A 21,668-nucleotide genomic window follows, 5' to 3' on the forward strand; every position below is an offset into this window, starting at 1 on the left:
AATTCCAGTTGTATTTTTTTTTCCATGTAACATTTTATTTCTTATTTGCACAGGACGAAATAGAAGTCAAGGGTCAGAAGGAATGTCATAGTACTTGGCTTAAGCACACTGTACAGGCTGTTCTTAATGAAAATTTTTTAGGTTATCACAGAGTTCGGTTTGAAATCTGAGTTGTTTATACTGTCTGAGTGTATGTGTGTGTGTTTATGATTTGAGGGAAGAATATTGAACATAGAAACAGTAAATATTCAGAATCACGCATGAGATTTTTCTGTACTCTGTGCCATAAAACACAATGTACTTGAGTCTAATCATACATATAATGCCAACTTCTAATCTACAGGTAATTAATTAGGGATAGAAGAGCGAGTTTAATGGTACCCTTAAGTGACCCTGAGGAATGCATTATTAAATCCAGAGCATGAGCTCTTCTACAAAACTGGTCTCCTTTCCTCAAAAAGTCAATGGAATGGGAAGAAACAAAGAAAGCAAAACTGAAAAGACTTAAGGGACATAGCTACTTAATGAAATGAATAGGATCTCTTTAAATCCTTATTTTTAATAACTAAAAATATGTATTTTTAGAATTTCACAGAAATTTGATTATGGCTTGAGTATTAATCACTGTCAATAAATTATGGTTATTTTTTGTTATGTGATAGTGGCAATTATGATTATGTAAGGGAATGTTCTAACGTTTTAATTTTGAGATGCATATAGACTTGCATGCAACATATTTAGAGGGAAATAACAGGAGGTCTGAAATTTGCCTTAAAATGTTCTAAACTACCGCAACCTTCCCACCTCCCATAAAAGGGGAGGAGGTGGATAAAACGTGTAAAACTAGTAAGGAACCTAAAAATAGTTATTAAATAGCATGTATTGTTATGTACACATTTTAGTTTATCCTAACACAAAATTTTTGTAGAAATTTGTTAAACAAAAATGTTGAAAGTTGCTACTACTATTTTAAAACATTTAGCAAGATATTTCTTCTTAATTTACTCTGAATCACAATGAGACGGTTATCTCTAACATAGAACAATTAGATTACAAAGGGATTTAGAACCCTTAGCTCCATATTTTGCAAAGACATTATATTGAGAAGGTCAAATATATCTTGCATAGAGTAGGAGATTAAATACCCAAAGTAGTTGGGCAATTGTTCCCTTTAACCAACTATAAATTGATTTAGAGAGGTAATCATCTTTTTAAGTTGGAGAATAACTATGAGGATTATGGTGTCCCTATACCCAATGCACCGTTTTGTTTTTGTTTTTGTTTTTAATAATCACGTAGAAAAACAGAAATCTGTCTTTGTGTACAGAAATTTCAAGAAACACAAGGCTCTCAAATTCATTGAGTGAGAGAACAGCCAAGTATCCCAAGTATTTCATATGCAAATAGCTAAGTATAGCTTCAACTCATCCCTTCAATTTTCTTCAGGTAACTATTCCATGAATAAAAACTCATATTTATCTCATTCAATTTTTGAATCAGAAAATCTATTAAGAAAGGTAATGGAAATACGTTCATTTGAAATTGTGTTTAGTCCCTTTAGGATGTTCTGTTTACACCGACTGCTGACATTGCACGAACACTTGACGACACTCACCCCAGGGTGGATATCCAGTTATATGGTAGTCATGCTACTTTGAATTTAATTTGTCAAACAAATAACAGAAAGGACAGCAGGTGTTTTTGTCTAACCCCATTGGTTATGATTAAAGATATTATGAAACTATGAAAATTAATGTTGACATACCACTTTGAAAGCTAATTTTCTCGTGTATGTGCCATGCCATAGCGTATCTGAAATGTGTGTATTCCCACTTGCCAGAATAACACATTATATGTCGGAGCCTTTGGTTCTAAAAGCAGATGTTGTCTACTTTAATCAATTTTCAGCTATTAATGGTTGCTTTTAACTACATTTGTGAGAGGCAGATACTTCTAATTAGTATTTTTCAGGAGCAGTATGATGGTTATTCCAAAGAGAAAGTTAAGACTAACCAGAATCCATTTTAGTGTAGACTCATGTAGATAAAAATGACCAAGTATAAGCCTAACTGTACACAGCTTTAGGGAACAACTTCATCATTCCTTTGATTTTACACTACATAGGAAGCAATGAATTTTGGCTACTCTTAGTGGTGTGAAGCGAGAAGAATAGAAATAGAGTGAATGGATTAGCATAGTTAAGGTGCATCAAAAACTCCTCCAGTGGCTCTCGGGTTTTAGGGACAATACAGTTGCTTTGTTTCTCGGAGGAGTGCTCAGAGAACCATATACACTTACTTCAAATCTCATTTCTCTGTTAATGTGTAAGGAAGCCAAATAGAAAGCTGCCCTAGAACGTGTTCAGAAAATCAATTTCATCTACCATGTTTTATGTGTATCAGAGTCATTAAGCAAAATATTCTTAAATCAAATATTAAAACTATAATAAAAAATTACCTGTTACCTTCTCTTTTCTGAAGCTGTTGGGGACTGTGATATTCAGGGCTTCTCTCTTGGTCTGAATGTCTCCACATCTGTGTCCAGAGCACGGGGCTTAGGAGGATGTTAAGTCATCCTAAGTTAGAATTGATTTAATTGTTCTACTTTGATTTCTGTGCTGATGTATAAAAAACACAGAATTTTATTTCTCATGTTCTTCCTTTCTTTAAGAAACTGTGGAAAATGATAAAGTCAGATACTGATGATAGAACAAGATGTTTAAAATGTGAATGGAAGTTTACTTTTCAGGGAAAGGTAGATGGATGCTATCTAAGGCATGGGATAAGAAGCTGGAATCTAGAAGTATTTGTCAAGTTATAGGTGAGAAACAGATTTAAAAATTGACTCTTTTCAAAGCCCCTGGGTGACTTAGGTGGTTAAGCATCTGCCTTTGGCTCAGGTCATGACCCTGGGGTCCTGGGATCCAGGAGCCCTGCATCAGGCTCCTTGCTCAGGAGGGAATCTGCTTCTCCCTCTCTCTCTGTTGCTCCCCCTGTTTGTGCATGCTCTCTCTGTCTTTATCAAATAAATAAATACAATATTTAAAAAAAAAATTGACACTTCTTTTTGCTCTTCAGTATTGCTTTATTCTAAAACTTCCCTCAAGTGGATTTTTTTATTCCAAATACTCCAGTGTTTAATAAAAGAAAAATGAATAGAGCTAATTTTGACCATTGAAGCATAGAACATAGTGTTCAAAGCAAAATGAAAAGAAATGAGTAATGATTTTCAAGTTGAGGTATTTCTACTTCACTGAGAAGTGCTCATATTATATCTAAGAGTACCTTCTGTAAATTGAAGATATGCAACTTGAACAAGCTAGTTACTTGTGTCTACTAAGTATGCCTCTCACTTTATAAATTTTCTAAGGGATTAGTTAATATATTCTGCAACATAATTTATTGAATGCATACAATGAACCAGATAGTGTTTCTGGGAATATAACAGTAAATAAGTGAGATAAAAATGCTTACTTTCAATGACTAACATTCTGGTGAAGAGAGACATTTGTTTATTATTATTATTTTTATTTTAAAAAATATTTATTTGAGACAGAGTGAGAGGGAGAAAGAGAGGATGTGTGTTCAGGGGGAGAGACAGAGGGAGAGAAACTCAAACAGACTCCACACTGAGTGCTGAGTTCCGATCAGGCCTCAGTCTCAGGACCCCAAGATCATGTCCTGAGCCAAAGTCAAGAGTCTAGAAATCAACCGACTGAGCCACATGGGAGCCCATATAGAGATATTTAAAACAGCCTGAACATTAATGTTCCAGTAAAATAAAGCAGAGGAGGGCAATAGGGAGGGAGGGCTGGGGTGACCAACAATTTTAAGCAGGTCACCCATAGAAAGCCTCAACTAAGAAAAAAATGAGCTTAAACATCTGAACGAGTTGAAGGAGGCCATAGAGAGAGATGTACCATCAAGGGAGCTCCAGGACTAGGGAAGAGCAAACGAAAAATGCCCAGTAACAGAAGCAAAGGAATGTTCAGGAAGGAGAAGGAGGCAGTGACACTGGTTGGAGCAAGGATGCAGGAAAGGAATCTCAATGAGGTTAGAGAATGGTAGGGGGTCTAGTTATGCGGGGTCTTAGAAGTCACTCTAAAGCCTTTTATGCTAACTGAGATGGTGGGAAGGTTTTCATCTGAGGAGTGAGATGATCGTAAGTAGGTATTAATGGAACCACAATGTATTCAAAAGACGCCAGAAGAATTTCAGAACTTAATGTTCATAGGCACCGTTGATGCCCCCTCTTTAGATTAAAATCATTAGAATCTAAGGCAATATTTTTAGAAAGAAAACATACTATGGGATCTTATCATATGAGAAACTATTCCCTGAATACTGAAATGTAAGTTGTAGGTTTGATTTAATCCTGGGTTCTTTTCTGGGAAATGCAGTGGTTCAGTTCAATCTCCCCAAAACAACTCTGGCATTGATATATGGTGACATGCTTCTTTCCATTTAGAGGAATAGGAGAGGTTGTACTTGAGATCATTTACAGGAGTGATATATGTGGGAATAAACTGAAGTGAGAAATAAAATTTTTCTTGTAAGAGTCCAAATACTGTTAGGAAGACACTAAAAAGAGACTTTTGATTTACTGGAAGAGGAAAAGCATACATTGGATTAAAAAAAAAAATCAGTGTGTATTTATTGGTTTACTGACTTTGTTTTCCAATCTAATGCTGCAAATGGATTCTCTAAACTTTTCATTGTAAAAACAAAAGGCATTCTGAAATATATATGTAGAATATTGGCTTATGTGGTGGCACAGTCAATGAAGTGATAATACAGTAATACTTAAAATTTTCAATGATTTCTATAATTTCAGTTACTGACCTAATATTTTTTGAAATTCTACTAAATACTCATGAACCAAGAAAACAAAATTCAGTCTCAACATTAATTTGACATTATTTCAAAAATAATGGCCCCATAGGGATATGGCTAACCAATGCTAAAAACACATACTTATTTTTTTTAAAGTGCTATTTTTTTAACATACCTCCACCTCCAGGTTTTATTTTAAACAAGCATTGAAAATCTTTCAGAAGTATTCAATAATGCCTGAAGAATCCACAATCTTTCCCAAGTTGTTAATACTTTTGTTGATTGCTAAGTGGTTTTTCTCTTTGTTCAGTGACATAAAATCACTTGTCCATTAAGCCAACAGATGTAATGTTCTGTTTCATGTTGTCAGTCTTTATATATTTGAATTCCAAGGAAGTTCCAAGAATTTGATTTGCTTGGCTTTTATTTTAGAGCAGCAAAAACAAGTTACTTTTTTTTTTAATTAATTTTTTATTTTTTATAAACATATATTTTTATCCCCAGGGGTACAGGTCCGCGAATCACCAGGTTTACACACTTCACAGCACTCACCAAAGCACACACCCTCCCCAATGTCCACAACCCCACCCCCTTCTCCCAAACCCCCTCCCCCCAGCAACCCTCAGTTTGTTTTGTGAGATTAAGAGTCACTTATGGTAGAGTTTCCTTCGGAAACCTTGTTACAGTTAGTATGCAAATAACTTCAGCTTGCTTTACCCTGAGATATCCCTCAATCTCCAAGGACTAGGGGTTTCTTCCCCAACCCCCACTTCACCCCTAACACAAAAGCAAGGGACTATTTAGTTTCAAAGTTTGAGTGCTTCTCAGAAACTTTTATCTTGTTTCTAGTAATCAATATTCTGCTACAAGTAACAGAAACAGTGATGAATGGAATCTTAAAAACAAAGATTTTTCTTTCTCAAATAACAGGAGTTTTGTAGAAAGTAGCTGCTGGCAATGGCTCTGCAACTTGATGTTGTAGATGTTGCAGTTGTTGATGGTTCTTAAGGATAGGACCAGTTTGCTTGCTTTTGAATGGTTGGATTTTTAAAATTTAATTTTATTTGTTTGTTTGTTTGTTTGTTTGCTTTTTGCCTTTGCCTCAACTTTACATGTCTGTTGTCTTGAATCCATGGGATGGCTCTTGTTGCTTCAGAAATCAAAACCGTTTTCAGCATAAATAGCAGGACTAGGAGTGGCAAGCGTGGCTACTGAGTTCTTTCAGGAAAAAGAAGCTATCCCAGACTATTCTGCATCAGACAGACGTCTGTTTGTATTAGAATTGTATCTACTGTTAATTTCAAGGAAAACAGCAAGTAGTGTTGCTTTGATTTGTTTTTCAACACCTTGTGCTGAACAAAATCAGCTTCTGTTTGTAGGAAGAAGGGGCCTGTGGATGTTGGACAGGTAATTAACAACAAATGAAGCACTCATTTTTAATTTACAAATCGTACTGCTATTTCTCACCTCTTCAGCTTGCCTTTGCCTCTACACAACCAGATATCATAACAAATTATATATATAATCTATATATCTATATATAGATAGAGATAGAGATATCATTTGTTTTGACATATGATATCCTATATCATATAGGACAAGTGATTTTATGTCACTGAACAAAGAGAAAAACCACTTAGCAATCAACAAAAGTATTAACAACTTAGGAACAAATGTGGATTCTTCAGGCATTATTGAATACTTCTGAAAGACTTTCAATGCTTGTTTAAAATAAAACCTGGAAGTGGAGGTATGTTAAGTTATCACAAGTTATCACATATCACAAGTTATGATATCCTATATAATATGTCAAAAAAATGATATCTCTATCTCTATCTCTATCTATATACTAGGATGACTTGATAGGTAAAGACAGAATGAGAAGAAATCTTATATAAACTACTGTATTTAGCTAAGGAGCCTTATCCCATGCTAGAAGGATAAGGAAACATGACGAAAAATGTTTATATAATAATAATTTAACTTCCAGAATCAAGGGCAAGTTGTTTTTAGCCCTGAATCCACTTGAGTTGTTATTGTTTTTCTTTCATGCAAGGTACATGTGTCATAAAAATGTATTATTGCTCTAAACAGAAACTGAGGTAGACCTACTCTTTCTTCAGTTAAGTGGATAGGATGGCTCTGATACACACTGATGCAAGTTATTTCAGAATCTCCCTTGTATCACATGATTCTTTTTTATTATCATATGATTTTAACATAATCTGTAAAATATAGGATTTTAGATTACTAAACATCGTGATGATATTAAGATGTCAGTGTGAATTATATTTTCATCTCACTTTGTGCTGTTTAATCCAGAAATAGTATAGTAGTTCACATTTTGTCCAAAGCTTATCTGGGCAGTCAAAACATTTCAGATAATTGTCACCTGGGGAGGTAGACTGAAATTATAATCATCTAGAAAAATATACTTTCTCATCATTTTTTCATATATGCCTTTATTGGGCCAGTAACACCATAGTAATCTGGTGGAGTGGTGAAGAGCATGAACACTGGCTCATTTTTATAGACAGTTTGTACTGTCCCTTAAGGGGCACCTTGTGGAAAATCATAGTGGTTACTTTGATAGAGTTGTTGCAAGGGCTAAATGTTAATATACATATATATTTGTATATATACATGTAAAATATTTAAATAGTCTTCAGCACATAGTAAGTGCTCATGATGTATTTGTGATTATTACTTAATGGTGGACATAAGGACCATGTGATTACCCTGATAACTCTGAGGTCTAGAGAGAATGGGGTTTTGACTTTTAGTCAAAACCTCCTTCTATGGATCTTCTTCTATGGGTCTGGTGAACTGTTTCTAGAATGCCCTTTGTTAGCTCTTGGTTTGCAAACTACATATGAATTTATAAGGTCAGACTATTTGTATTAGAATGGGTACTTATTATACATCTCATCTATAAATATTTATAAGGTTTTAGTTATCTGATTATTTTCTACATCATGGTTTTAGCAGTTACTTGCATATAATGTCTTTTTTGCCTTCCCCTTCAAAGGATTGTTTGATTATTAAAAGGTAATAAATGGCAGTGGCAACAAATGAAAAGAGAAACAAAGATAACTTAAAATGAATTTATAAGCAAAAAAATGACAATATCTAATTTTCAAATAATTTCAAAATGGACTTACTGTTCAAAAATTAAATGAAAGCTAAACCTGCAACACAAAGGAACAAACTTGTAAATGTTCCCCCCTGCCAACAGAATAGATTAAGCTCTGGAAATGACACAAGTTTCTCTCTTTCTGCCAATTGATAAGAAGCTCCATTCGTATTGTTGTGGTTCACCCTGTGAGTGAGAGAACAGCACATTTTAAATACCCATTTGATGGTGTCACTGCTGATATCATCCAGAGTGACTCATTTTTTTCCCTATCAGATGATATTTTGGTTAATGGAATGTCTTGTGTGCTGAGGAAAGAGATGTTCTACATAACGTAAGCCTGCTCCAGGAACCCAAGGATTAAAGTGATTGCTCTGCTATTTGTTTTCTAAATAGATGTGGAACAGTCATTTAAGATAATCCATCATTTCTTGTAATCTCATTTGAAAAATAATGAGGTCAAAGAAAACTAGACATTCTGAATTGTTTCCATTTTTCTATACAGTCATTTGATTCACTTTTATTTTCCACAGACTTAAATGTAATATTAAGTTGGTAGAAAAATTGGGAGATAATACCTGTCTTAGTCAGTTTGGGCAGCTATAACGAAAATACCATGGACTGGATGACTTGAACAATACATGAGTATTTCCCACAGTGCTGGAGGCTAGAGGACCAAGGTCAAGGCTCAGAGAAAGACTTGGTGTCTGGCGTGAGGTCACTTCTTCTCTTATAGATAGCCATCTTGTCACCATGCCCTCGCATTGTGGAAACAGGGTGAGACAGCTGTCTAGGGTCCCTTTTCTAAGGACAGTAATTCCATTAATGATGGCTCCATCCTCATTACCTAATTATTTCCCAAAGTCCCTAACTCCTAATAATATCATATTGAGAAATAGTATTTCAACATATAAAGTGACCATCAAGCCCTGTGCTAGGCACAGAGCTTGCTTGATATCCTCACTCTCTCTGTCTCTCACCCTTCCACACACATACCATCTCTCTCTCGCTATAAAAAAATTAATAACAATAATAATAAAAGTAGCAGTCTGAAAATAATCCTGTACAATATCACATTTATAATCTGCAGTAAATTCAATGAAACCTTTGCAATTTTGTAGTTACAGTATGGCACGGTGTTCACACTTATAGAATAACTATCATTCTTCTAGCCATAGTTGTTTGGCAATTTGAAAATCATAAATAATATGCATAATACTGATGTCTTATAACTGTAGTGCCTTCAGATTTTCACATTTTCTTGTGTGAGACATAAAAAGATTTTGCCCATCTTCTTGTCACTTATTATCCAGATAATCAGGGTTAAGTTCTCCTCAAGTGGAAGCAGGGAGTTGAAAATATGTGTAAAAGTAGTATTGTGATTCTAGGCCATGCCATCCAACATGGAGAAGGGAGAAAATAATGTATAAAGGTGAAAACAATCACAAATAAAAACTACCACATCCTCATGTGCTTTTTTTTTTTTTTTTTTTTGATTGTGAGCTCATGGTCAAAATTATTTTTATCTATATTGATTCTTCAAGTACTTTGCAGAATGTACATTCTTCTAGAAAATGTATGTTTCATTTTGCCACCTTACAACAATTTTGGAGCACTTTAAAATAATTATTTTCATTCCTGTTTTTGAATTTATAGATCATGCACTCTCCCTTCTACAAACAGCAAGGTCAGGGTAGACGTTCAATTTGCTCTCTTCCTTTTCTAGATGTTGGTTGTTTTTGCTGCTGTTTTTTTTTTTTTTTTTTAAGCTGACTCCCCTTCAATGCACAGAGTCTGTCTTTGCAAATATAGTGGGTCTCCAATTCAACTTCTTACTGTTAAGTGTGCCACACTTTGTCTCTGATACCCAAGATGACCACCCCAAACTCGAGATCAGGCACACATGCCTTCTTTCATATTGTTCTTTTACTTCAATTTCAGCCTGTGAAGTTTTACATCTTTCTTTCCATCCTACAATGCATTCAAAATAGGTGTTGCCAGAATTTCTTGGCATTTTGCATTGAGGGGTTTTTAAGGGTATTCTCTCTGACATCTTCCAAAAACATAAGTCCATAATTCAATTTTGACTGAGCAGTTTTATTTGGAAGTGTCAGGAAGGCATTTTGTCGATCTCTAGAAATGCCAATGGAATAACAGGCATTTTCTTTTTTCTGAAGAGCTTATACTCTAATTAAGAAAACTAACATGTAAGAAATTACAGATATTATCATGAATAGTATACATTAGTTGAAATAATGAGATAAGAATCTATTAAACCACAGTATATGGCTACACATAGTTTAATTACAAATACAGGAATATAGATATCTGATACACTCATTCAAGGAATTTAGTTATTTTAAGTTATGTCATCAAAAAAAAAAAAAGACTGTTTAGAGGAAAAGTGATTCAATTTGCATCCTGAACACATTAAGCAGAAGAGAAAGGACATTCAATTCTATAAGAAGAAAATTCAATGTAGTTGGAATTGAGCATCACATTTTTAGGGAGGGGAACAGGGACAGTTTAAATGGAGAATACACTTTATCAAGCATTGAAAGCTAGGGGCTATCAGTTTGTGAATGGCTTCGAAAGTTATAAAGGTGACATACAATTAGAAATGGATCAGTTTTAAGATTAGCTTGCTAATCGTGCTAGCACACCAATGTAACAAAATGATGAAGAGAGTAGGTACAAGGTTTCTAGAAACCAGGTTCTTGCTTTACTTGAGGCACAAAGGGATAAGCTGTTATCCATGTTTGTAGACAACAATGATGATTGTAGCATGAAAGAAGAAAATGGCAAGTTTGGAGACAATCTATTTGGAGGGATGTTTCTAAGACCAAGGTAAATATATCACAGATAGCTCATGCCATAGTAGTGTTCACAGGTATAAAATAGATGGACCTCAGATTTGCACAAATTATGTTTTATTTATTTAAATTTAAAATTATGCTTTAAATGTAAATGGTATTCTTATTAGTTTTAGAAAAGCATTAAAATTGATTAAAGTATTCACATGATAGAGTTAAACATTTTATTGATCTTCTCTAAGTTGATAAGAAATTGGTCATGAAACATACTTTAAAAAAATGTGAAAATAAGACAATTTTTAAAAATGTTCATCACTTACTAGAAATCAAGAAAGCCATATGAAATATTAACAAGAACAACAATAATGAGGACATTTTCAATTTAGTCTTAAATTTTCTTTTCCAGCTTCCTCTTCTTCACTAATTTATTCACTTTTATAAAATTTATGTTAGGTTTGAGGTATAGGATCAGAGATGAATACACCTGTGAAAGATAGAATGGTCTCTTTATAAATATTTTAAATTCCTAATTTATATTATTTAAATTTTCAAATTTGGATCCATAATGCACACATTTAAGACCAATAACGGTTTAGAACATTGTAATGGGGGATTGAAGTATAAACATGATACACTGATTGAGTACATCGTTATAGTCAAATAGCGAAGTAAACAAATACATATTTTTCTTCATAGATTGTATAATGTAATGAGAGAGACAGATGATTTGGTAATAATGACTTGGTGTAATGAACATTATGGTGGATAAAAGCCAGGATGTTATGAATGTATTTAGGAGAGACCAGATTTACCTGTCTTTGCGAAATAATTGCGTATGTGTCAGTATTTATCAATTGCAAGAACCACTTACTAGCTGAATTTGCACATACTAAATACAAGAATTAAATGTGCACTCTAATTAAGAAAATGCTGGTGTTCTTTTGATAATATCTTCTCTTTACTTAGAGAAACATAATTGTGTTCATTTTTGCATGCCTCTCATTTCACAGACTGAATGTTGACCTGTCTCTTTTCATATTTTATGTCAAAAGTAGAAGAAAAATGTATCTTTTGATTTTTTGAACTATAATATCAGAGGCAGCATCTTTGGGGACAAAACGTTTCAGTCGCTCTCTAAGAAGTAAGCAGATTTGTCCATGTATGCCACTCAACCAAGTGTGTCACAAATCAGTTCAACTAAAACCTTTTGTTTGCTGTTGTCCTACTTATTAATTTTTCATTTTGTTGCTTGTGCTTTTGATGTCATGTCCAAAACAATCACTGGGAGTCATAAAGACCAAGGATCTTCTTTCAGTTCTACCATCGACTAGCTGTTAGACTTTGAACAAGTTCTAGTTATTTAAGCTTTTTAAAAAGCATGCCCTTGAGGCGCCTGAGTGGATCAGTTGGTTAAGCAACTGCCTTCAGCTCAGGTCCTAATCCTGGAGATCAGAATCAAGTCCCACATCAGTCCCGCTGCTCAGCAGAGTCGGCTTCTCCCTCTGGGCACCCCTCCCCCCCCCCCATGCTCTCTCTCTTTCTCATTCTTTCTCTCTCCAATAAATAAATAAAATCTTTAAAAAATAAAAATAAATAAAAGGCATGCCCTCACCTTTATAAATTGGGGTACTAAGCATCATTACTCAAGGAGTAATGAGAATTGAGAGGAACAAATAAATAATGCTTATTAAATGTGCTCATGATAAAACCTCAGTGAACGTTAACTACCAGGTAATAACGTCTTTAAAATATAACCTACCCTCCTCTTCAACTGCTTCACTCCCTTTTTCATTGCCTTCCTTCACATTCAAGCCAAAATTATTAGTCAATACTCGAATTAAAGTGTGTATCTGTATGTGTCTATAGATCTATAGATGTGTATCTATATACACATGTAGTATAGAGATGGTTCCTTGGGAGACTCAGGACTGAGGGAACTTTGAAAATGACATTCGCTTACTTGAGGTATAAAACTGTTCTCAAGAGTGAGGGGCGCCTGTGTGGCTCAGTGGATTAAACCTCTGCCTTCAGTTTAGGTCATCAAGCCCCACATCAGTCTCTCTGCTCAGCAGGGAGCCTGCTTCACCCCCACACCCTCTGCCTGCCTCTCTGCCTACGTGTGATCTCTGTCTGTCAAATAAATAAATAAAACATCTTTTAAAAAACAAAAAAGAAAGAAAGAAAGAGTGAGAGTATTACGTGTTGGGGTGTCACCATGAGCCCTAGGCCACTTTGTCAAGGCTGGGATGGTCAGAGCAGCAGAATTGGAAGAGGGTGGGTCCTAGAATCTTATTTGGCATTATTTCTCTGGGGCTGAGCTAATAATCAGCTTTAGATTGTTTAAATAGCTTTGGGCACTTAATCCCAAATTCATATTTAGTTTAAAGTATTAGAGTCGGAGAAACACAAACCGATGAAGGCTGAAATGAAATGCTCTACTCAAAAGAGTGATATTTAACTTCAAAAAGATACTGAAACTATATTGTTTAGGTTTTAAAAGTTGGATCCACATTGCACAGATTTGGAGAGCAATAAAAGATTAGAAGGTTGAAATTAGGGACCTTTGAAATAAGATTATTAGTGCTCAGAGAGGATTTAACTGTGAAAGGAAGTAATTGTTTTTGTATCAACATATGTTCTAATACCTCAGTGCAAACCATTACACATCAGAATATATGTCCTGAATTTAAGCAATATTGTCTTAACACACATTTTAGAGTTTTAAAACTATCACAAAGAGGCCACATGTGTACTTTTAAATATAGTCTTGACTATATTTAAATATAGTCTTGACTGTGTTATCAATAACTATATTTTGGTAAAGATAAAATTCAGAAATACAGTGTGATATTATGCATGCAATGCATGAATTGTAAGTAAAATAAAAATATTCAATTTTCGAGGGGAAAACATTTGTATTAAAGGAACTACATGCAGTGATATTTCCTTAAAAAGATAACAGTAGTAACAATAGTAATAATAAAAATAAGCATTTTCATTTATTTCATAGGCACCCTTTTAACTGCTTTTCCTGAAATTGTGTTTTAATTTATAACAACAACCTATATTTTATTCCCAGTATATATGAGGTAAATGAAATAAAATTCAAAGTTGATCATTTGGCTCCCCAAAAGTGATTGAAGCCAATAGAGTATACTGTCACTCAAAAAATTAAACTTTATATCATAATTAAAAGTAATTTTTATCAAATTAAAAGTCATTTTATCTTTGATGCTGTCCAGCTAATAGTAATCTATGGGTATTTTCCTAAAGTCATTTGTTAAGTACTTTTTCTCATGATCCCATGCAACCATACTTTCAACCACATTTAAAAAAATATTTAAGTTTGATTCTCTGAGTATGTCTACATGGTCCTACTTAACATATATGCAACTGAGAAAGTCATTAAAAGAATGAACCTCAAGGGTGCCTGGGTGGCTGAGTCATTAAGTGGCTGCCTTAGGCTCAGGCCATGGTCCAAGAGTCCTGGGATGAGCCCCCCATCAAGCTCGGTGGGAAGCCTGCTTCTCCCTCTCCCACTCCCTCTGCTTGTGTTCCCTCTCTTGCTGTGTCTCTCTGTCAAATAAATAAGTAAAATCTTAAAAAAAAAAAAATGAACCTCAGTATTTTTAAAATTTTAAAATGAGGTTTACCTTTGGAAACTCCTGTGAAGAATTTTCGATATTGAATACAAAGTAGCTGGCCCATGACATGAGAGGTGGTCACTAAATAATTAATATTACCGTAGCAACGTAGAATTCATTTATTAAGGTAGGCTTTAGCATTTGCCTTGTTCTTCAATGTAAACACATGGCAAATTTTCTAGTGTAGGGTTCGCAAACTGTAGTGTACACATTGGGGACAGAGCCTCACATGTTAATTCAAAGCCATCTGATGCTGATGCTTCTCCACAGAAATTGTAACTTTTATCTACCTTCTCTGAACATATGCTTACATGCTGATGGCTAGATGGTGTATTAAGAGTCCCTAGGCACTATTTGGATTGTCAGTTTTCTTACATAGGAACCTTGCAGCCTATGTGTACATAATGTCCTCTGAGATTGCATATTCCTGGGCCCTACTCCTCGAAATTCTTAGAGCATCTCTGAAGGGAGGCCCAGGAATCTGTTTCACGAATCACAGTTAACATCATTCAAAACTATAAGAATAAGACCATGTCTTAGTTGATATTCTAAATAACAGGAACATTTTAGAGACAAACATTTCACTCACACTGTTTCCTTATGAATAACCACCACATGGGAGACAGCGATGATGGGGTTTCTATGTGACACCATTTCGCCCTGACAGAAATCGGCAAGTGAAGTCACACATGGGCACATGAAGGTTCAGAAAGCTACCACCACTCCTCACGGTCAAGAAAATCCAAACTCTGAACTACTGTTTCTTTGACTCTGCTCAAAGTTAAGGAGGCTAAGTGACCTGTCCCAGGTTACCAGGTAGAGTCCAGCCCAGAAGTCAGGTATCCATCTTCTAGTCTAGGCCTCTCCTGATGCTCACAGGACGTGTATCCTGTGGAGAAGATCAGGCTTTCTACACACGGAGAGTGTTACAGACTGAAGGGAGACAACTGGTTAAACAGCTGTGTGAAGTTCCCAAGTGGGCAAGCCACGTGATCCCTCAAATGTACACATGCTGTCAGCCTTTAGCTTCAATGTTACTTAAATTTTAAATTTTAACTTAACTCTGGAAGGCACTTTTCTCTTTTTAATACCACCCCATAAAAGCCTTTGTAAAAATTATTTCCAAAATCCAAACTGTTCCTGATAGATAAGGGAGTTCCTCCCCTTCCTGAAGTGCTCCATATCATAGGCGCTACCGCATGTCAATGGCCTTTTAAATTCTGTCTTCTGTTTCTGTCTTCTGTTCTCTCATAATCCGCAGTTCCTTCACTCTAATTTCTGTCTCTAGCCCCTCCTTGCTCCTCTCTCCCCTCTTTCTTCTTTTCTTTCTTACTTCATTTAGTAAATATTTATCAAAGTGCAATTAAGTAGCTGTCATGAACCATGCCACCTGCTTGATAAAAAGCAACAAAAGACCTCTTGCCAGAAGTACATCTACTGACATCGTATCCTCTAGCCTTAGCCCGAGGAGACAACAAATAATGAGTGTGAATAAAAGCTGTAGATGGGAATTAAAAAAAAAAACAAATGTGGTACTACTTTCTTTAAATATTTAGATTTAAAAGGAAGCAGCGTTAAATACTCAATACAGGCCTACTTTTGATTTTTATTAATTTTACATTAGTTAAATGAATTTATAAAGTTTCTTAACAATTTGACTATTTAAAATAAGTTTAAAAGGCTTTAGAATAAAGAAAAAAATCAGTTCTACTTAACTTTGTTGGGAAAAATAAAACCACATAATGGGGTAAATGAAAAATCCAGAGGGGTTCCCTTCTCCATGTTTGACTCCTCTGCTTTAGCCAAGATTTTACAAAAAGGAAAGCAAAGACTGATTGCTGCATTTAATTTTCCTTTAAAAAATCTATTCCTTACTTATGAAATACAGTATAAAATTGTCAAAAGGTAGGTAGTAGGGGGAGAAAGGACAAGAAGCCTAAAAGAAGAAAATCTACACACTAGCCCTGCTATCCCAGGGTACAGGAGCTTTGGCAGTGTGCCAAGTTATCAATATTCATACATGACAAGCTGAAACCCACGAAGCTGAAACGTATTCCTTCAGTAATGCATCTGTGGGGACGTGAAAAGGATTGGAAGAGATTGAAAGCTGAAAAAGCCCTTGCTTTTCTAAAGTGTCCAAATGCTTCTTCCTACAGGGCCCTAGTTTTGTGAGCTCTGTCTTTAGCCTTAGGTCTATTTATTTCATTTTTTTGTTTGTCCTTATGATTTGGAAACATGATTAGAGCTTACAGTGAAAGATGAATTGGCTCAGAGAATTTATGCTTTGGTTTCAGGGAAGAAAATATAATTTTCAATCCGGATAGGATATATCTTTTATATTCTTTATCATAGAAAGACACAAATAGAGTTACAGAAGAGGAGAGAGAGAGAGAGAAAGGGTTGAGGGAAGGGATAAGAGAACATAGAAATGAAAGGAAGGAAGAAAGAGAAGGTGGCAAGAAAGGGAAGGAAGGAAAAAAGAAGAGGAAAAAAGGAGAGAGGAAAGAGAGAGAAAGAAGCCAAGATAGACATTAATAGCCTGTGAAAGAGAAAAGTGATAGAATAAATACATTAGTAACTGCAGATTAAAAATCAGTAGTAATTTCTATATGTCTAAATTGAATACAGAGATAATCAAGTTATTTCATGCACCACCGAAGGAAGCTTTTTGCACATTTATTCTACGGAGAGGAAACAACCAGAGCTAGAGGGAGACTCATATGCAGATGTACAGCTCCCAAAGTGCCCAAGAGCCTCACACAATTGATATTTCACCACCCTTGAGTGTGCTTCTGGGAGAGTTTTTCCCAGAACTTATTTTTAAAGAATCTAGAGAAAGTTACTAATGAATTTAGTAGGTTCGCATTTCTGGCCAGTGTTTTTCAGTGTGAGAAATAATTAAGAGGAAGACCTTTTATGCTGTGGTTGGGTTTGGTTTAATTTTATTGTTGTTGTTGTTTTTCTTTTCTTCTGGGTCTATAACAAAAAAATTACATTTAGAGAAGGTGGAAAAGAAAAACTTTCTATACATTTAATTGTGCAAATGTCGAAGTGTATGTTGTGTAACTTGAGACCTGGGACTTTACAACCATCTTAAATGTTCTTTTTAGGGCTTTAACTTTCACTCAAAATTACACTTATTGAGAAAATGTCTTTTAATTCCTATATGGATTTGAGTCAAGATTCAGTAAACATTAAAGGGCTGTGGCCTCCTGGTATTCTGCTTGGCACTGGACACATAGCACTAAACAGGCATACATCCTTTTGGCAAGCTGGATATTATATTTAATAGGATAAATGGAGTATGAACAAGTAGATACAGAATAATACAAAATTTTAAGTGAAAAAGGTACCATGAAAAGAGTAAGTATGAGGTGCATGGGTGGCTCAGTGGGTTAAAGCCTCCACCTTCAGCTCAGGTCATGATCGCGGAGCCCTGGGATCAAGCCCCACATCAGGCTCTCTGCTCAGCAGGGAGATTGCTGCCTCCTCTCTCTCTCTCTCTTTGCCTGCCTCTCTGCCTACTTGTGATCTCTGTCTGTGAAATAAATAAAAATAAAATCTTAAAAAATAAAAAAAAGAATAAGTAAGCACCATGAGAGAGAAGGAAGGAGTTATGGGTTTTATTTGGGAAAATAAGGAAGAACTCACTTAAAAAAAGTGTGTTGCATTTCAAGGTAAGGATGGGCAGGAAACAGAAATGAATATGTAATATAAAGAGCTCAAATAGTGTTATGGACATTGAAATGTTTTTATTGGTTATTTAGACAGATTAGACAGATTATTAGACAGATTAATACCTATGTTTTACCAGTATTCTGCATATACAACGTCTTTGGAACAGCAACAGTGTTCAAGTGTAAAGGATTGAGCGTAATAGACACATTTCACAGAAAATCTCATGGGTACTAAATAATGAACACCAGAAAGGCATAAGAATATCAGAAATAGATACATTGTGCAATATTCTAGCCACACGCATAGAGTCTGAGCCTAACTATTTCTCAGAAAACTCAGTGTGGAAGATATTGCTATTCCACACAAGAGAATGGCACGTTATAGATGCCCTTCAGCTCTTCCATGATCATACACTGTGATAAAAACAAAGAATTACCTGGTTACCGGACCACACAATTTTTCCTTCATTATTTTGCTGAGATTTTAAACTCACCAAAAGAGTTTGAATAATGTGGGCAAAACGTGAAAAGTAAAAATCTTACATTTGCCTCATGATTAGCCTGATTTCTGGGCATAAATAAGGAAAAACGTTAATGACTCAAATCAAACACATTAAACGGACACACTTAACCCTTATTAAAACAACTTGTAGTTGGTTTTAACAAGATATTTTCAACAATTTTCTTGAGCAGCCTGTAAGAATAAAGTCAAGCATGTTTTAAGAATATTTTCCTTCTCAGTGGGTACTTGTTCGGTCAATACTGATAAAACCTGATTATTTAAATACACCGATTGACACTTTAAAGTTGTTTATTTTTCTTTCATTTTTATTTTACTCTCTATTTGGCTTCTTGCAACATTAGTGCTTTACGCAGCTAAGAGCAAATGAATGAGCAGTCAGCATTTATACGCTCTAATTCTACTCTAGATATTTTGTGATAATATCACTTTTATTTCCTATTGCTGGTTCGCATTTCAAAACAATAACTGACCCAATTATGTTCACAATCAGCTTCCAAGTACCCTAGCGAAATGACAAGCAATCTCATCAGAAGGTAGTCTGTGCCAGATTTCATTTCAAATCAAATATATCCACATCTGGCCTTGTGCAATGAAGAATGAAAAAAAATTATCTAATATATATATATATATATACATATATATATATATATAACATACATAAATATTATATAAAATGTATCTATTTTCAATTATAAACTGTCTGGATCTTTTATCCAAACAACTGGAGCTAACCTAAGAAATGATAGTGAGGCTTTCGGAGCTAAAGTTAATTTTATTGCAGTACACACACAAAATATATCCTTGTATTTATATAGATTCGTGTTGTTTTGTATTTCTAGAACCTCAACCTACTGGCTCACTCGCATCCAGTCTTTTCTCTACTGCAACGAGAATGGTCTCCTGGGCAGCTTTTCCGAAGAGACGCACTCGTGCACTTGCCCGAATGACCAGGTGGTCTGCACCGCGTTCCTGCCTTGCACGGTGGGCGACGCCTCCGCCTGCCTGACCTGCGCCCCTGACAACCGCACTCGCTGTGGCACCTGCAACACGGGCTACATGCTGAGCCAGGGGCTCTGCAAGCCCGAGGTCGCTGAGTCCACCGATCACTATATTGGCTTTGAGACTGACCTGCAAGACCTCGAGATGAAATACCTGCTGCAGAAGACGGACAGACGAATAGAAGTCCATGCCATTTTTATCAGCAACGACATGCGCCTCAATAGCTGGTTTGACCCCTCCTGGCGTAAGCGGATGCTCCTCACCTTGAAGAGTAACAAGTACAAGTCGAGTCTGGTCCATATGATCTTGGGTCTCTCCTTACAGATTTGCTTAACTAAAAACAGCACCTTGGAGCCAGTGTTGGCCGTTTACATCAATCCCTTCGGAGGCAGCCACTCCGAGAGCTGGTTTATGCCTGTGAATGAAAACAGCTTTCCAGACTGGGAGCGGACTAAGCTGGACCTCCCGCTGCAGTGCTATAACTGGTCGCTGACTCTGGGCAACAAATGGAAGACATTTTTTGAGACGGTGCACATCTACTTGAGGAGTCGCATCAAGTCCAGCGGCCCCAATGGCAATGAGAGCATTTACTACGAACCTCTGGAGTTTATTGACCCTTCCCGGAACCTGGGTTATATGAAAATCAATAACATTCAAGTGTTTGGTTACAGCATGCACTTTGACCCTGAAGCAATTCGGGACTTGATTTTGCAGCTGGACTACCCCTATACTCAGGGATCCCAGGACTCAGCACTTTTGCAACTTCTAGAGATAAGAGACCGTGTAAATAAACTCTCCCCACCTGGTCAGCGTCGTCTAGATCTTTTCTCTTGCTTGCTTCGTCATAGACTCAAGCTGTCTACCAGCGAGGTGGTGAGGATCCAATCTGCTCTGCAGGCGTTTAATGCCAAATTGCCAAACACAGTGGATTATGACACGACCAAATTATGTAGTTAACCATAAATGTCAAGCACAACCCAAAATCTTGAAGGAGTTTTTACAGTGCTTTTGTGGAACAGTTTATGTTTGGAAGAGTACATTTAAATTGTCTTTTCAATATCTGTCTTATATCAGTCAATAACATTGGATGGCAATTTACACACATGAACTTGCTGACAATGAATATATTATACTGCAGTTTTGGTTTATGAATGAAATAAATACTGACACCAGTCTAGAAGACATTCTACTTTTTACAATAAATTTCATTTGTAATTTTATATGTTCCGTGGCAATGCTTTTGTGCATTACATCCTCTAGAGGGAACATAAAAAGATACCAATAAAATTTTGTAGCTGAACAGTTATTAAAAAGAAGTGCTGTGGGATTCCTTTTTTCCATGAAATGAGTTTTATTTTGATATAGCTTGTTAGAACCTGGGGAAAATTCACCAAGAGTTTTTTAATGGAAACATTTGAAGGTCCCCTTCAATAGCCATTAAAGAAAACCCAACTAGGTAGAATATTTAGTGTTCAGTTGAAATTGTTATGGTCAACAACACAATGCCGGTGGTACCTCTATTACTTGTGCTCATAAATCATTCCTACAGACACTGTCATTATTAAAATAAGCAGATAAACTATTTCCTGCCTAAATATGAGAACATTCTGGCAAACAAACAAAAAAAGCTATTGTGATTATAAGCCCATGATGGAGAAAGTAAACCTTTTATTTCCTTAGAAACTTCCTTTTTCTTCCTTTTCTTTCCCAATTCTAAACCAATAATCAGCATACTCTGCACAATCATTTTCATTTCAAATACTGGAAACCTAGTTATTCTAGCACTTTACCAAAGTCAGTAAAATAACATTTTAAAAAATTTTTAATTAATTAATTTTTTTGTTAAGATTCTATTTATTTATTTGAGAGAGAGCATGAGGAGGGGAGGGGAGCAGAGAGAGAGAGAGAGAGAGAGAGAGAGAAGCAGACTCCAGGATCATGACCTGAGACAAAGTCAACCACCCAACCAACTGAGCCAGCCAGGTGCCCCAGTAAAGTAACATTTTTAAAATTCACAAGTTTTAATGTGTTGGTATAAAGTAATTAA

General features: G+C 35.6%; 1 protein-coding gene across 4 annotated transcripts in view; it reads left to right on the top strand.

Annotated features, from left to right (window-relative positions):
• BRINP3 (BMP/retinoic acid inducible neural specific 3) overlaps positions 1-20,928 on the top strand; it is a 399,028-nt gene extending 378,100 nt beyond the window's left edge. For 3 of the 4 annotated variants that reach the window (XM_059413324.1, XM_059413325.1, XM_059413326.1), the window contains exon 9: positions 19,462-20,928. In XM_059413324.1, coding sequence (XP_059269307.1) covers positions 19,462-20,578 — 1,117 coding nt within the window. In that variant the 3' untranslated portion in view covers positions 20,579-20,928. The remainder of the gene's footprint in view (positions 1-19,461) is intronic. The other variant, XM_059413327.1, reaches the window with a different exon arrangement.
• The last annotated feature ends 740 nt before the right edge of the window (positions 20,929-21,668 follow it).

The sequence above is a fragment of the Mustela nigripes genome, chromosome 10 (assembly GCF_022355385.1).
Source record: "Mustela nigripes isolate SB6536 chromosome 10, MUSNIG.SB6536, whole genome shotgun sequence".
Lineage (NCBI taxonomy): Eukaryota > Metazoa > Chordata > Mammalia > Carnivora > Mustelidae > Mustela > Mustela nigripes.